The sequence below is a fragment of the Acipenser ruthenus genome, chromosome 8 (assembly GCF_902713425.1).
Source record: "Acipenser ruthenus chromosome 8, fAciRut3.2 maternal haplotype, whole genome shotgun sequence".
Classification (NCBI taxonomy): Eukaryota; Metazoa; Chordata; class Actinopteri; order Acipenseriformes; family Acipenseridae; genus Acipenser; species Acipenser ruthenus.
The window spans coordinates 3,446,920-3,464,095 of record NC_081196.1 but is presented as its reverse complement, the minus strand read 5'-3'; the positions used below and the strand labels follow the sequence as shown (position 1 = coordinate 3,464,095).

General features: G+C 39.5%; 1 protein-coding gene across 4 annotated transcripts; it reads right to left on the bottom strand.

Moving 5' to 3' along the window:
* Window positions 1–3,249: 3,249 nt before the first annotated feature.
* LOC117405892 (zinc finger X-chromosomal protein-like) lies at window positions 3,250–16,064 on the bottom strand. Of its 4 annotated transcripts, none has more exons than XM_034009376.3 (9): window positions 15,365–16,053; window positions 13,840–13,934; window positions 13,040–13,588; window positions 12,619–12,768; window positions 12,397–12,531; window positions 11,552–11,686; window positions 9,310–9,453; window positions 8,826–8,873; window positions 3,250–6,130 (listed from the first exon to the last, which is right to left on the bottom strand). In XM_034009376.3, the coding sequence occupies exons 2-9, from the start codon at window positions 13,904–13,906 to the stop codon at window positions 4,944–4,946; spliced, it is 2,415 nt and encodes an 804-aa protein (XP_033865267.3). In that variant the 5' UTR covers window positions 13,907–13,934; window positions 15,365–16,053; the 3' UTR covers window positions 3,250–4,943. The 4 variants fall into 4 exon arrangements, with proteins under 4 accessions (XP_033865267.3, XP_033865268.3, XP_033865271.3 ...); XM_034009377.3 differs by lacking the exon at window positions 15,365–16,053 and adding an exon at window positions 14,204–15,252; XM_034009380.3 differs by lacking the exon at window positions 12,397–12,531 and having other exon boundaries at window positions 15,365–16,064.
* Between the last annotated feature and the right edge of the window lie 1,112 nt (window positions 16,065–17,176).

Below are 17,176 nucleotides of genomic sequence, written 5' to 3'. Positions count from 1 at the left end.
AAACAATTTCACATCTTTGTGTTCCATTTGCGGAACCAGCCTATTGTTCCCATGCTTTCCTATCCTATATAAATGTGCAGGTCCAGGGCTGTGTTCCAGGTGTTCTGCAAGCATGGGAACACAAACCCCATTACGTGCCATTGTCCTCATTTGAGGACAGGCTACTTCGTAATTTGTTGGAGCATTTTTGACTGGCCTCTACCTGTTATTTTAATTTTCTCTTTAACTATATTGTTATGATAACTTACTCTAAAAAATAATGTGGTTAATGCAGGCAGTTTTTATGGGAAGATTCTTCAAGCTCATGTAACACCAGGCAACTTTCAAGCAATTTTTTTCTGGCTAACTTCTCAAGCAACCACTGTAGTTGCGAGTCATTTCCACTAAGAACCTCGAACAAGATTGTTCAAACATTGCAGCTTGAACTGTTCACCCAGTGGAAATTGCTTACAGTCACCGACAGAGATTTGCCTGAGAAGTTAAGAAAGCTTTGAAAGCTGTCCAGTAAAATTCCTTTGACAACAATCTGAGATCTGCCCAGTTTGAATTGAGACCCTGTCAGAGCTTTCTTCTCCTTCTTCACATGTTGTAAATGAGAACTGTCATCAAAAGACTGCATGCTCACTGCACTTTGTTTCGGCTCTGTAGTCTGTATACTAATCGGAGGCTGCTGCTGATAGAAAAGAGTGGGATTTCAAAGCTCTTCCGAGTCAGTCCCAGTGACACAGAAGTGCTTGATTTCCCAGTCTGGGACACTGGTCCCCCGCTATGACTGATCAGAGCAATCTTTTCTTTTTAATAAAATTAACGTTTCACAACATTCCAGTACATCTTATTTTGCTATAAGTGCTTACACACTGTCCGCTATATTTTACATGCCATTGGGAAGCTTTAGGACCAGACTTGACAAAGTTTTGTGCTCAATCAGCTTCTAGGAGCTGGAGGAGCGTTGTCGGCTGAATGGCCTCAAGCTCTCATTCGTAATTCTTTTTTGTTTCTGTATTGAACTAATTAGTACCAGCTTACTGCTCTGGATCCTCCATGTCATAGGATTCAGGTTCCTCAGGTGTCTGCATCATTTCCTACACCGTCTCGTTACGCACTGTACATTAGTGTTTGTGTGCATGTATTACACACATACCCAACACATAAGCATACCTGCCTTTGTGAACACACAGCCTGGTTAGCAATGAGGAAGTGGGATCACCCACGACTGAGTTCAACAACACCGAGGGCATTCACCCATGTGGGACCTTTGTATAGCCTATTGCACAACGCACACTGGCTGGCCACTTCATTAGAACTTGAACCTAACATTGTTTGTCCTGATCACAGCGTTGACACCACATGGCATAGACTCCACAAAGTGCTGGAAGGGCTAGGTGGGTAATGGATTGTGCCTTATGCCTCTGTCATGCTCCTTAACTCATTCTGGCATGGTGGGTGTGCTTTATCGTCTTGAAAGCAGCCATCGCCATCAGGGTACCAGTGCAGCACTGTTAGGTGGACATGATCCGCACCAATGCTTGAGTAACCTACAACATTCGTTCATAATCTGGTACCCAGGGTATGCCAGCAGAAAATGCCCCACACCAAGGCAAGTCCAAATCCAATCAGGCAGATAGGTCCTATTAAAGTGGCCAAGCATGGGCATCTGGGGTTAACACTTCAGAAAAATCTTATCCTGGCTCACTCTGAACACAGCTAAGACATGTCAAAACACAGTTTATTTCTGTGTCATTCTATCCTGTTTGTTGAATAGTTCTCTGAGTATCCTTCTTTCAAGTCAAGGCTGAGTTGTCATTATTAGATTGAGTTTGAGGCATGCGTTTTCACGTGTCACAGGGCTGGCTTTCAGGATCATTGTATTTTATTGCTGCAATCTTCTTAAGCAATTGACTCTTACTCCCACCCTCACTGAATTTATACAACGGAGGCTATTGCTTTTCTTTAGTAATACATTGTGGGCATATTCAGACAGATTCATTTTTGTGAAAGACAATTAAACCAGTAACAAAAACTGTATTGGTAACAATGGTACTGCATAGAAACGATTTCCTGTGCTGTTAAAAACCTTAACATTACATTTTGATTGTGTCATTTGAAATTCATTTTTAAACTGAATGGCTATTTGTTTGTTTTACATAAAAAGAAAACATCTTACATTCATGTTTTCTAGATAATATATCAGTAATTGATTTTGAAACAATCCACTGGTTTAACAAACCCTTGTGCATTTATTTCTAGGGTCTTGGAGGGAACGATCACCATTCAATGTCCTTGCCTTGAATCTGGATGACGTTTTCAGCTTGTCTTGATAATGCATGATCTAGTGTGTAGTTTGAATGAGTTCAGAGACAGAGGAGCAGATGATAAGGAACAGCGCACAGCAGCTCAATCTCTGCACAACTTAAAGAAACTAACATTTATCAGGTTACACCTTACATATACGTTTACTAACACATATCATAAAAATTAAACTTCCTTAACCCAAGCAAATGCTTCCATTTAATCTAAACTCACACATTTACTACTAGGTGTAACGATACGAGTAGTCTAGTGCTGCCTAGTGGCTAAATCTTAGAACTGCGAGTTAAAAAAGATTCATATTCAAAACTAATGCAAGCGAAGACAGTGGTGTACTGTATTGTATTCCTGCTATACACTGCAACAAAGAGGCGCTGTAGTTTAAACCCTAACACAGCACACTGGACACGAGAAGATTGTTACCTTGTTTAACTACAATGCAGACGTTTCAATATAAACTGTGTGCAATCCTAACCTTTAAATCACTCAGCTGAAGCTCTGTGGGTGTCAAAAACAGATGGATTTTGCTCCCGTCTTCCATCCAAATTAAACAGCTTCTGCAGCTCTGCATCGACATTTTTGTGGATCAAAGGCTGCACTCTATATAACATCTTTCTAATTCAACTCAAATGCCTACTTAAGGGAGGTCTGATGGTCCAGTGGTTAGAGAAAGGGGCTTGTTACCAGGAGGTTCCCAGTTCAATCTCACGGTGTGTGACCCTGAGCAAGTCACGTAACCCCCTTGTGCTCCGTCCTATTGTGACTCTGTAGCAGCAATTGTGATGCATATTTCACCCCCTAGTCTCTGGAAGTCGCTTTGGATAAAATGACTAAATAATAATTTAAACACTAACTTATATTTAAATACAGTGTACAAGATGATAAACCTTCTGGATGTCTGTATACAATGAGACTTCAATGCTTGAGAGAAACAAACACCCATCAAGAAAAAATAATGAATTTAATTTTTTTTTACAAGTTATATCACGTCCACACATTACAATACACAGCCCTGGATTCACCTGGTTTTTGTTTTTATTTTTACAAAGTATACATCTAGAGTGGGCACGTTTGAAGGGTTTTTTTTTTTTTGTACAAAGCAATAGTTTCGATTATATTATAATTTAAACAGTTTTAACAATTTCACAAAGCTATCCCCATATCCACAGGAAAAACAACATACTAAATGTGTTAAAAAATGTAATTTAATGAAGGTACAGCACTGTGTCAATTTTCATCACTTAATACCATCTTGAGTAAGCATTAAGAAGCCTCTTGCTGGTTATTATTATGCTGAATTTTGGAACTGATAACAGGACAGGTTTAGACAGCAGCACAAAGTTTCAGCAGGGAGTACGAAAGATGTGTGTACCATTATGTTGACAAAAATGCCAAATTTATTTCATAAAAATCTATATAAACTGCATTTCTATTAACAAGAAAACATTTCTGTGTTAAATGAACGTGTTTATAACATTAGACCCCCTAATCTGGGGAACAGAGGGGCCTGTATTACATTGAAATAACTTACAATATAAAACAACATTTCAATACGTTTGAAATAATTCAACAACACCCAGGACCTGCTCAGAAAGTTGTGTAGCGCAGCACTAGTGGCATTAAACATTTAAATTGATCTTTCAGACCCTACTGCTTGCTGTCTGACAATGGGTCACATGATGAACGACAGCCAAAGAAAAAGCATACTACAATATGGAGTACTTACTTTAACATAAAGGTTAAAAATACACTCTTTGTCCCCTGGGGAAGCAGTAACTGTGATTTTATATATATATATATATATATATATATATATATATATATATATATATATATATATATATATATATATATATATATATTGTATAGTATTTTTAATTCTTAAGGACAAAAGACAACCTTTTATTTAAGGGAACAGCTCAAATAAACTATGTGTTCCATCCAAACAACTGGATAAGGTTGTTCAAGCTGTCATTAGGTGGAAATTAGCAATATATAATAATGCTATAAGCAATAGATTTCAAACCTCAATCCCTGATATTGCTATTTAACAAAGCCAATAAATATTCACTTCCTACTTAAAAACATGCTCACCCAGGACAGGATTGTTTTTAATGCAGTGTCCCTTACAGTGAATGTGTTAAACCAAGAGAAATCAGAGTTAATCACACCCAAGTACGAAGAGTGGTGTAGAGAGGAAAGGGGTTCTGGTAATGATGTATGAACCAGAGACTTCTGGAAACAGCAGGGCCCTGAGAGATACAATGGCCTCACCTGCTGACAATTAAGTGCTTGCGTTGAGTTTAATAGCTAATAGAGATAAAACAACTGTCCGACGAAGTAATCCTTAGAACAGAAGTACGACATGCAAGACACAGCTAAAGATATTTAAAACAAACAAAAAAAAAATTAAAATCAGTTTCAATCATAGGATTCAAAGTATTGTTTGAATCTGTATTTTTCAAATTAAAAAAAAAAAAAAAAACACAAGGCAGGTAACACACACGAGACATTACAAACAATCTAAAATTGACAACCGAAGAACAAATAAAGGATTTAACATTTAACAAAAAATGAAATGTCCTTAGGATTTAACAGAATGAGACAGAGGTTCCCAGCACTGGTGTCCTGCCCCATCACTCTGCCGACACCATGTCTTTATGATGCCTCATGATGTGCTGGTTCTTCTCAGATGGTCTCCGGAAGCCTTTAGTGCAGTAATCGCAGCGGTGGGGATATTCTTTCGTGTGGATGGAAATGACGTGCCTCTTGAATCCCGAAGCGTCAGCCGTGCTGTAATCACAGTACTGGCACTGGTACATCCGCCTGCCTCTGTGGACCTTGACGTGCTTCTTCAGGTCGTTCCGCTGCCCGAAACTCCTTTTACAGCGCTTGCACGCGAACGGCTGGTCTTTGGTGTGCACCGACAGGATGTGGCGGCTGAGGATGAACGGATCGGAGATCTTAAAGTCGCAGTGCCGGCACTGGTGCACCTTCTTGTTCCGGTGTGATGTCATGTGCTTCTTGAGCTCGGACGGCCGGTGAAACCCTTTGAAGCACACGTCGCACTTGTGGGGGTAGTCCTTGGTATGAACCGAGATGACGTGCCTTTTCAAATCGCTGGAGTTGGAGCTCTTGTGGTCACAGTGCGAACACTGGTGGGTTTTGCCTTCTTCGTGAGTGAGGGTGTGATGCAGGAGTTCCTCTGCCTCCGCGAAGGTCTGGAAGCAGCGTTCGCATTTGTATGGCATCTCTTTGCTGTGCTTAGTCTTGACGTGTGTTTTAAGATTGGAGGAGTCAGCAGATTTGTATTCGCAGTAAAGGCACTGGTACGGTTTCTCTCCAGTGTGTGTTCTCATGTGTTTCTTGAGCTCTGAAGGGTGGCGGAAGCCCTTTCCGCACTCCACACAGATGTGAGGAAAGTTCTTGCTGTGCACGGCCAGGAGGTGCCGGTTCAGCAAGCCCTGCTCTGCTGTTTCGTAGTCGCAGAATTTGCACGCATGCATCTTAGTGGTTGCCTTCTCCCTGTGGACCATCTTGTGGGTGTACAATGCACCTGCGTGTGGAAACTCCTGCTCACACTCGTCGCACTCGACGGCTTTCTCCACTTTGCTCGTGAGCTTGTGACTCTCCATGTGATTATGCAGACTGACCTTCTTGTTGGTCGTGAAGTCACAGTCTGTGCACTGGTATCTTTTCTTGTTTAGGATTTCAGGATGGTTCTTCATGTGCCTCTTAAGAAATCCTCTGGATTTAAATTTCTTTCCACAAATAACACAAGGGTAGACTGTCAACGGCTGTCCGTAAGGGCCAATAATAATAGCTGCAGGAGAAGAAAAAAAAACACAATAGTCACTTCCAATAAACAGCCATGGTCTGTTTGTTATTTTGAGCACTATCAGATTAATGAAGTATTTCCCAGAAACATTCGATCAAAGTGAAACTGAAAGCCACCTTACCAAACTCATGAGATTTTGAACAGAGAAATCTCTGGTGTCCATGTTTGTACTGGGCTGGAAAAATGTATTCCAAGTGAATCATATTTTCCATTAAACATTGTAGCATGGGATGTGAAACAAGCAACCATTTGTAGGTGACTGCTCTGTGGGGCTCACAGCTACATTGTTGTTAGCAGTTTTTTTTTTTTTACCCCTTTAAATGTCTTCAATATAGACTATCAACCTTTACACGTGTGAAAATATAAAGCTACTCCAGCTGGAAGGATCAGCAAGTAGCATCCAGATGCATTCCTCCACAAATTATTAGAAGTATGGCATGTATTATTATTTATTTCTTAGCAGACGCCCTTATCCATGTACAAAGCAGAGTTGTAATGTCTCGAGTCAATGACTCGACTCCACTCGGAACCAAGTTGCAATGTTTTGTGACTCGACTCCCTGCTCAAAAGACCCCAAAAAAAAAAAAATAAATAAATAAAAAATTACAAACTTATTTCATTTTCAATACATGCAGCCCCCTCTCTAACACATGCAGTCATCTTGCCATTTTGCACATAAACAGGTTCCTGCCATGGTTGTTAAGAATATTGCTAAGGAAATAGAAAACACCTTCCTAGCCTATAGCACCATTCTGTGATCGTAACGTCACAAGCAGCAGGGAGCCCCGGAATCAAAATGTGTAGGCGAGAAGCAAAGACAGATTTCTGATCACTGATCACAGAACATCCTGAGGAAAATAGTGATTTCTAAGTTTTGTCACAGACACGAAAAAAACAAAACAACAACATGGAGAGTCCACTATAAGTACCTGTGGTGGTGGAGTTCACTTTTAATAATTATACAGTCCATCGGGACAGAAACAAGCAGGCTGCATCCTGCCAGCACTGTAAAGCGACAATATGAAAAAACTGCATTCAAAACATAGCACCAGTAACTGCCATTAATTTATACCGGCAGGTTTTTAGTTTTTTTTCAACGGTTAAAATGAGAATCTGAATTAATTAATTGTTCAGGTTTTGTTAGCACACAAATAAAGGTAATGAATGCATCTAAAATATTTCTAATAAGTAAAATTTTGCCTAGTGAAAGCTTGAAAAGCTTTTTGGCAAGTATTTGGTGCTCACTATTCTCTTTATTTAATGTATGTATGGTTGTATGTATTTTATCTATGTATTTATGGAAACCATCTCTCTTCAGGGAGTTGGTGCTTTGTAGCTATTCCTCTTGAAATCCAATTCTGAATAAAACATTGTTTACACATTTGTTAAGCTAATGCAAACTAATAAAAATTACAAACATTTGGAAGTTTACCTGAACTAATATTAGGTAGTCCAAGGCTAATCAGGGTCTGTGAAACTACAGGTTTATGTTTAAAGTCTTAAAGACTTTAAGGGTTGAAACGTTTTTCTTTTCTTTCTTTCCAGTCACGTCTTATACTTTAACACACATACATACAACTTTAACTTGAAGTTTTATGTATGTGTGAATTAAGTATAAGATGTGGCTGGAGAGAAAGTTTAAAAGATTCATTTGTTTTTGTACTTTTTTCAGTACAGTATTATGTTTTGTTATGCCATCAGGACTCCAAAATGACTGCAACTCTATTGTCTTTTTATACACAAATAAGCTTAATTGATTTGAAAAACGTCATGAACGATACAAGCAACTTCTTACACTACTTGGTTTGATAAAATGAGTAGTACACAACAAAATATGAAAGCCGAACATTCATTTCAACAAAGAACAATGACGACTTTTAATGAAAAAAATATTACAGCCTATTTCAACAGGAACATTAGCCTGCTATATTATATTAAACCAAAACAATAAAAAAAATAATAATCTCGTTCTCTCTTGTCTTTTTCAATTAATATAATTTAATTAATAGAGAATAAAAACATACTAAGATAACAACTACCTAGCCTAAGTTTAATTAATCGTTTTTGCAATCTACGAGTAGTTTCTGTTGCACACACATCACTGACAATAGTGCAGATCGTAGGTCAAACCAATGTTCGTGTTGGAGTGCAGATTTTTATTTTCATTATTATTATTTTTTTAAATCAATGTCGCCCTTCTGAAGTCCTCTGAATGCTTTTTAATGTGTTAGTTTTTTAAACCTTTTAAATTCAAAACCATAACAAAACATGTTTAAAGGCTTTTTTATTATTATTATTATTTGTCCTGCGGTTGCCTTTAATTAATTTTCCTGCATGCACTACTACTTTGTATATGATGTAGAACATCTAACACTAGTACATACAATACTCTTTCAAATAAACATGTTATAATTTTCAATGTACGGTTCTTAAGGACGGTATTATTGTCCTTGCTTGCACCCCGGCACCTCTTTCTTTACAAATTAAGCACTGGTCAGGACTAATGACTCGAGTCTTTACTCCCCAATGTCTCGACTCGAGCCCCAATTTTGGTGACTCGTTACAACTCCGGTACAAAGTGTCCTGCTTCATTCTGGATAAAGATAAATTCCTATATCTTCATCCAATTTCAAGAAAGGCACACTATATATCTCAATGTACAATTTCAAGCCATGCTTACCTGCTCTACTTCTGCCATTGTAGATTTGTTGATGGTTTGACGTCATAACTTTTGAGGAATAAAGTAAAGTGCAGTTAGAAACATTGTTTTCTCTGCACCACATTATAGAAATGATTTGGATGAATAAATTTGCACAACCATCTAACTGGTTGCAATTTTAACCATTATCTTTCAAAATCGGAGTGTAGTAAATAAAACAACAAGTACTGACATGTACCTAGGGATGCGGTCAGGTGATCGATTTGGGTAATTTTTTTTATCAAGTGGGATTGACACACTGACAAAGACTTCCTGGTGGAGTTTCTTTTAAATACAAGATCAGAAATCTGAAACCACTTAAAACTTGACCAGCACTGATTCAGATGATTATTTCAGGCTTTCCCTCGTCAATTTGCACACATTCATGTCTGTTATGCTGTTTAATGCAATCCGATATTTTTGGGGCAGCAGCAGCTGTGTATGGAGCAGCAGAAACGCTATTCACCTGTCTGGAACTGCCTGGTGTCAACTCTCTTCCTCTTCTTGCTCTTCTGCTTCCCCAGCTTCTCTGTGTTCACAGAATCATCGATGTGAAGGAGCGCACTAGCAGCACCGTGCCTGTTCTCAACAGCCTCACTTTCATCATGACCTGGTACAGGCAGGAAGAAGAAGCAAGCGAAATATTACCATTAAACTCTGCATAGCTGTATAAGAACATAAGAAAGTTTACATACGAGAGGAGGCCATTCAGCCCATCTTGCTCGTTTGGTTATTAGTAGCTTATTGATCCCAGAATCTCATCAAGCAGCTTCTTGAAGGATCCCAGGGTGTCAGCTTCAACAACGTTACTGGGGAGTTGGTTCCAGACCCTCACAATTCTCTATGTAAAAAAGTGCCTCTTATTTTCTGTTCTGAATGCCCCTTTATCTAATCTCCATTTGTGACCCCTGGTCCTTGTTTCTTTTTTCAGGTCAAAAAAGTCCCCTGGGTCGACATTGTCTATAACTTTTAGGATTTTGAATGTTTGAATCAGATCGCCGCGTAGTCTTCTTTGTTCAAAACTGAATAGATTCAATTCTTTTAGCCTGTCTGCATACAACATGCCTTTTAAACCCGGGATAATTCTGGTTGCTCTTCTTTGCACTCTTTCTCGAGCAGCAATATCCTTTTTGTATCGAGGTGACCAGAACTGAACACAATATTCTAGGTGAGGTCTTACTAATGCATTGTAAATTTTAACATTACTTCCCTTGATTTAAATTCAACACTTCTCACAATATATCCGAGCATCTTGTTGGCCTTTTTTATAGCTTCCCCACATTGTCTAGATGAAGACATTTCTGAGTCAACATAAACTCCTAGGTCTTTTTCATAGTTCCCTTTTTCAATTTCAGTATCTCCCATGATATTTATAATGCACATTTTTATTGCCTGCATGCAATACTTTACACTTTTCTCTATTAAATGTCATTTGCCATGTGTCTGCCCAGTTCTGAATGCTGTCTAGATCATTTTGAATGACCTTTGCTGCTGCAACAGTGTTTGCCACTCCTCCTATTTTTGTGTCGTATGCAAATTTAACAAGTTTGCTTACTATACCAGAATCTAAATCATTAATGTAGATTAGGAATAGCAGAGGACCTAATACTGATCCCTGTGGTACACCACTGGTTACCTCGCTCCATTTTGAGGTTTCTCCTCTAATCAGTACTTTCTGTTTTCTACATGTTAACCACTCCCTAATCCATGTGCATGCATTTCCTTGAATCCCTACTGCGTTCAGTTTGAGAATTAATCTTTTATGCTGGACTTTGTCAAAAGCTTTCTGGAAATCTAAATAAACCATGTCGTATGCTTTGCAATTATCCACTGTCAATGCTGCATCCTCAAAAAGTCAAGCAGGTTAGTTAGACACGATCTCCCTTTCCTAAAACCATGCTGACTGTCTCCCAGGATATTGTTACCATATAGGTATGTGTGTCGAGAAAAAAGAGAGAACCAGTAATTGAACCAACTGATTGCTAACTTGCTTGCTATGGAAATGGATACAAGTTTGCCACTGCTTTGTCTACTTTGTATCCTAATGAATCAATGCTAAGCGGAAACACGTCTGTGTTTTTTTTTTTTTTAACCAATAAAGTATTTTTTTAGATATGCAAGTTGCAGGGTTGCATTTACTTTATTTTGATACTGTTTTTAACCTACGCACCACAGTGCGCTTTTGTGATATAGCGCCAGTTCTTATCTGTTTTGATGTACATTTTTGGTTAAGCCAATTTATTTTTTAAATTTTAGACACAAACTATTTTATTAGTTGACTAAGCGTTCTCTTTGTGCATATATCTTCTTGAAACAGAAAGTTTCAGCAAATGTGGGAGAGAGGCCAAGGTACAGTACAGCATTAAATCGTTCATCCAACCAGGTGTTACCCCGATGGAAAAGCATTGAAAACCTGGACTCATGTAACACATGTCAATGTAAAGTTTCAGCTGTGTTACTATAGTGTCCCCTAGGGTGGGAACTGGAACTCCACTGATTTTAGAAGGACTTCCCATCAGAAAACATTCTACTTCTCCCTAATGACCACAAAACAATCCGCTGTGTCCAGAGGTCATGCTGGCCTGTGAGGTGAAAGGTGATCACAAGAAAAAGACAAGTTGTAGCTGTGCAAGTCAGCGGTTTGGTTTTGCAAACCACACACCCCTGGAGGAAGGAAGAAGCACAGCCTGGAGCTCGTAACTACTAACCGTATGCAGCCGCCCATGCTACAGGCATGTAATCTTTGCTGAGAGCTGAACTGTCATATTCCCGTTCATGCGTCACCGCCTCCTCCCCTCCGACAACCACCTCCATGTACACCTCATCAGCAATGTCAGCAACATCTTCAAAAGAAAAGAGAAACAACACACTTAAGCACTGGCCATCCACAGGCCCGGTGGCAGAGTTAGGGAACGACACACACATTATGGAAAAGGTCCCCCAAGTCAATACGACTCTGCCCGGCCCTGGACATCCACTAGTCAGTGAGGTCATCATTACTGTACAAAGAAAGCCAATACATTTATGCAGTAAATCTCACCTCAACGCAGTTCTATTAACTATCCATAATGACCAGACTCTTAGGACACACAGCAAATGCTTGTTGCTTGCTATAGCTGGTGGAAGCCCCCATTTTTATTCTTAAAAGGAAAAAAACATCAATATAATATTTAAATAATTGTTTTGAGGTTTTTTTTTTGCCAGTATTAGAATCTTTTATATTGTTTGCATTTCTTTTAAGAAATAAAAACAGGTCACTTCAAAAGATAAACAACAAACACAATTTCAAACACTACACTCACATTCCATAGGAAAAGCAGCTAATTTATAAGCAATAATTTGAAACAAGCATAACAAATAGCAGTGTATTCAAACTGAGGCTAGACTAGCTAAATAAATCTACAGGGAGTGTAATCCCTCTATTCCAGGGACTGACTGAACTGGTCTTCACAGAGCCCAGTCCTGGGAGCTCACAGGGAGGGCATTCTGGCTGTATCTGTCAGATTCTACATCCTAGCCCATGAACTCCCAATGCTGCTGGTAAGGTACTCACTGAGGTCTTCTTGCTGGGAGTCATTAACTGTCATATAAACCATCTTCTCTCTGGATGCACAGCCAATGCCTGCCTGATGCAGTAGCTCCACCACTCCATTATCATTTTCACTCTCTTCTATATCAACTGTACCGCCTTAAGAGACGAAAAACAATTAAACTTGTAGACGTGTTCAAAGTGTAATATGTTTTAACTGGTTATTAGTAATGGGTCATCCCTTACCAAGGTCATCTTCTCCAGAGTCAGCTTTAAAGATGTAGACCTTAATGACTTCAGCGCTGTCTTCTTTCGAGGGGTCGTCGTTTTCCGACATGCCTGGATCCATGGACATCTCTCCATTTTCATCGTGTACAATTTTACCTGTCTCATCCACTGGAAAAAATAAAAGAAATAAGCAATCAATAATAATCAATCATTTTGTTTTGCCACTGACATTCTGAGTGAGATCTACACTCAATTGTAAGTGAAATTGCTACTGATTTGTCTTAATGGGACATCATTTATATTTAATTGGGTAATTACAATCCACCACCAGGTGGCACTATACGCTTATAAATTTTTTTTTTTTTTTAAATCACAAGGTAAACAATGAAGGACTTGCTACACCCACATTACATTAAACTTTGTTGCTCTCAACGCTTACAAGAAATCATCAGGAAATCCCCGCAGCTAGCCTGGTCCTCCACTGGAATCCCATTGGCGTCGATCACAGCCTCGGAGGAACAGTTTGTCACCAGAACCTCTTCAGGAACAACGTCAACTTGCAGCTCATCCACAGGGATGTCTGCTTGAGAGCCGTCGGCGTGCGCAACACGTTCCACACACCCCACCTCAGTCAAGTGCATGGACTGGGTCTCCAGAGGATCCTCCTGTGCGGAGGCAATGACCTGGGGAGACAGAGCATCTTCTGGTACCGAACAGGGATCCAAAGAGACCTCCGTGGTGACGTCTGTGTCCAACACCCCTTCAGGAACGAGAACCGTTTCAGACTCCTCTGCCTGCGGGCCGGCATGCACATACTCTGCAACAACATCCTCGATGGCATCCTGGATCACCACTGTGTCCAGGTCTTCAGGGGCTAAGCTGTGGACTGTCACATCAGAGCACACCACCTCCGAAACATAGACAGTTTCTTGCACTTCAACCACGATATCATCTCCGTTGATGAGAGTAGTGGTGTTGGCATCGCTTTCTAAAAGTATATTAAAAGAAACAAATGAATATTCATGTCTAATTCCACAGCTCAGTGTGCACATACTTAAATCAAACATGTGTAAAAGGTGCATTAAACATACAGTGACAACCCATACCAAGTTAATTCTAGACACAAGCTTCTCAGTGCTTAAATTACAAACCTAGACAGCAATGCAACTGTTAGCCTACTTCACTAAATGGATTATGTATTATATGCTAAAATGCATTACCATTTTGCAGTTTCATTACCTGATGCATCAAAAATCACCTTGGTCTCTTGTGGATGCAGTTCAAGTGCAGTTACATCTCCATCCATGGTCTTTACACTTCATCTGTCAGTTTGACTAAAAGACATAAAAGGTATGATTCAATTGAACGCAATTGATCCTTGCAGTTAACGAGTTACCGCACTTCAGTGTAATGTGACATTATAATCATTAGAGGGCACACACATTCAGGAAGAGTCAGAGATAATGATGGCACAGCCAGTACAGTCTGGGCAGTGCTGTGTTACTGCAAGTAAATAGGAACCGCATTAACATTAAACAAACTAGTTGAAATCGACATTAGGTTCTATATAGACAGAACTGCTATTTTTTAGCATGCTCCATACCTGCCTTCATATTCTTCACAGCTCCAAAATGCATAACTGATCCAATCTGATAAAGGGTGAGGGAGAAGAGGTGCATTTTCTCGAGGAAAGGCAAACGGGCGAGCCAGACAGCACACAGGTGATGGATGAGGGCATTTAGGCGGGTGTCGCCGACAATATAAGAAACTGTTGGATAGTTTGAGTTCATTTTAGTCCATGCATTTGCGGTTTAAGGTTATGAATCTGAAAAGTATATGTTTGCATGTTGTTTAAGAAATAAATGATCTGACCGTCACAAAATAAAATATAGTTTGAGCATTTAAGTTTTATCATTGTCACCGGGCGGGTGGGATTTATACGCCGCGCGGTTGTGGCAACTGTATTACTATCTATATAGCGCACAATGAGGTTGTGTATGCTATTATATAATGAAATTCCCATTTGTGCTTGAGTACCGATAGCAGTTTCACAAGGTAGAAAAGGGGAGGCACCAAGCGCCTGCTGGGCACTTCTCAGCACACAACGCGCTGAATGACAGGAGTGGGTTGTGACAAAAATGTCAACAAACCAGGAAATGAGAATTTCAATGTATTCGTTTAATTTTTCAGACTGGTAAAACACCAAACCAACTGTGTTATCATAACTTTCTGTACTTAAACATAATATCGAGCCCTTGTCTTTATATCTTTAGTCTATACGGTATGAAGTTCGGTAGTTTCGTTCCCTTTTTGTATATATATTTTAAAGCGTACTAAAGATACTTTACAAGAGCCAAGATGGCGTTTAATCCTCCTCCTCCTCACAGTTCTGCTAAAAAGCCACAGTCGCCATCTTGTTTCTTCTAGCAGAACTATATTTGCAACATATTCTACATTAAAACGATTTTAAATAACCGACAATTACGTCTCATAAGTATTAACCATTTCGTGTATATAAATGCAGACATGTTGACGTCGTTTTTAAGAAATGAATTTTGGGGTTCCATTCCCTTCCTTTCTCGTTCCCCGAGGCCTACCTGCGGCCTCCTTGCGGCCTGCATCTTAGCGACGATCTTTGGCCTACCGACAAAATTCTTTATCGCGTTTTTAAATTTTAAAATAATAACGAAACAGTGTTTGATGGTAGTCCCGGGAAGGCTCGCGGTTTTAAACGCGCTGATTTCCCGCACCGCGTCTCGCTTACCAGAAGTCCTGTTATTTGCTTAGGTCGGTGGCTACTTTTTTTCCCGCTGCCAAGGCCGTTCGGGTTCCCCCCAGTCTCGGGTCGGGCTCGATCGGGAGCTTGTCTCGGCGGGGCGGGTCGTTGAGACGGCAAGGAGGGAGGGGCCGAGCTTCTCCGAGCTGTACTGACACACACAGACAGGCAACAGCCCGCAGCTTCTCCAGCGCCGAGTCCGCCGTCAGCACGTCACGTCACAGCCTGAGAGCTGCAGGAAAATGCGGAAGGGGTTTGAACGAGCAGCTGGCAGCCCACTCAGGCCGAGATATGATACCATTTGCATGTAAAATCGCTTTTTGTTTGCGCACCGTAGTTGACGAAAATTGGATTATGGTTATGTTTTTGATTCATGACATTTAAAGCCGTATTTTTTTTTTTTTTTTTTTAGCAAAAATGGTCAAATAAAACATTCTGAAAATGATAGAGAAGTTATTCGAGGCGATACAGTGTACCGTGTAATACACTTGTGCTGATACAACTAGCGGATTAATACCGCCTGATAATGAGTCGCGTGTCAAATATTAACTAATCGAAGTATATATATATATTTTTTATTTTATATACTTTGTAAGGTTTATGTTTAAAGAAAACAAAATAATATAAACAAGGCCTAACAAAATGTGATTGCGGATAACAGTACCGCAAAGTTACAGCTTGAGATTTCTTTCTTAAAATAACCTTTTGATCGGTTTACCCTTAATATAATTGTTCCTTACAGCCAGTACATAATAATGTGTGTTTTTTGTTGTGTTTTTTTTTTTGTTAAATTTCATATTTTAAAAAAAAGTGTGGGGTAAATATAACAGAATATTTTTTACTGAATTCTAACAAATCACCACGTTGCACAAAATTAGTTTCAATCAAGCGGTCTGTGTGAAAGACACTGCAATTATTTATTATTTATTTCTTAGCAGACGCCCTTATCCAAAAATTCTTGTTTTGTGCCCATTCAATGGGAAGTGTTTTTTCTCCTTAGTTATAATACAAAAAATAATTCGTTTACAATAGTATAAACAAAGGCACACGAACTGCAAAGCATATAACTTTAAAATAAGCGATTTGCATGTTTTCATTTGTATTCCCATTGTTGCTGTTTTTATTTTTTAAATATATTCTATAGCTTTTTGTACTCGATAACAGAAAGCATACTTGTAGGACAGTCCAGTTGGTTTACAGCAGATAAAGTTTCACCTGTACGGAGGGACACGATCACCCGTTAGAAGTGTGCTATTACAGTGTTTTGCCATTTCCCTTCTTTGTGTTTGTAGTGAGTCTACTAAAAATTGACGGCAAAACTTAAACATGTCAGTCCATGGATACGATGGCCCCCGTTTTCTTTTTAATAAGCACCTCAGCATTTTCCCACTTTCCAAAAATAATAAATACAAATAAAAAGTTTCTCCTTTAGCCTTGAGTTTTTTTCTTCTTCTTCATATGCAGACACAAGCACATAATGAGCACTACAGAACCCAATTGTAGCACCAGCCAGTAACAGGACTACAAACCCCGCGGATATTTACTGTGTGTAGAGATCCAGGAGCTGGACATACAGAAGTGGTTCAGTCCAGGGTGGTGCTCTGATAAACGCTGGTAGAATCTTCACCCTGAGGCATTGTTTTATGAACCCACATGTTTTGCAGGGTTTATAAAGCAGCCATGGTTTACTTTTGATTTGTAAGGCACACATGCCAAATGTGGAGCAATTGTCTGTGTTGTTTTCAACCTGAATTCCCCATTTAAGAGCTGATAAGAAACATTCCCTCAGATGTGATGATT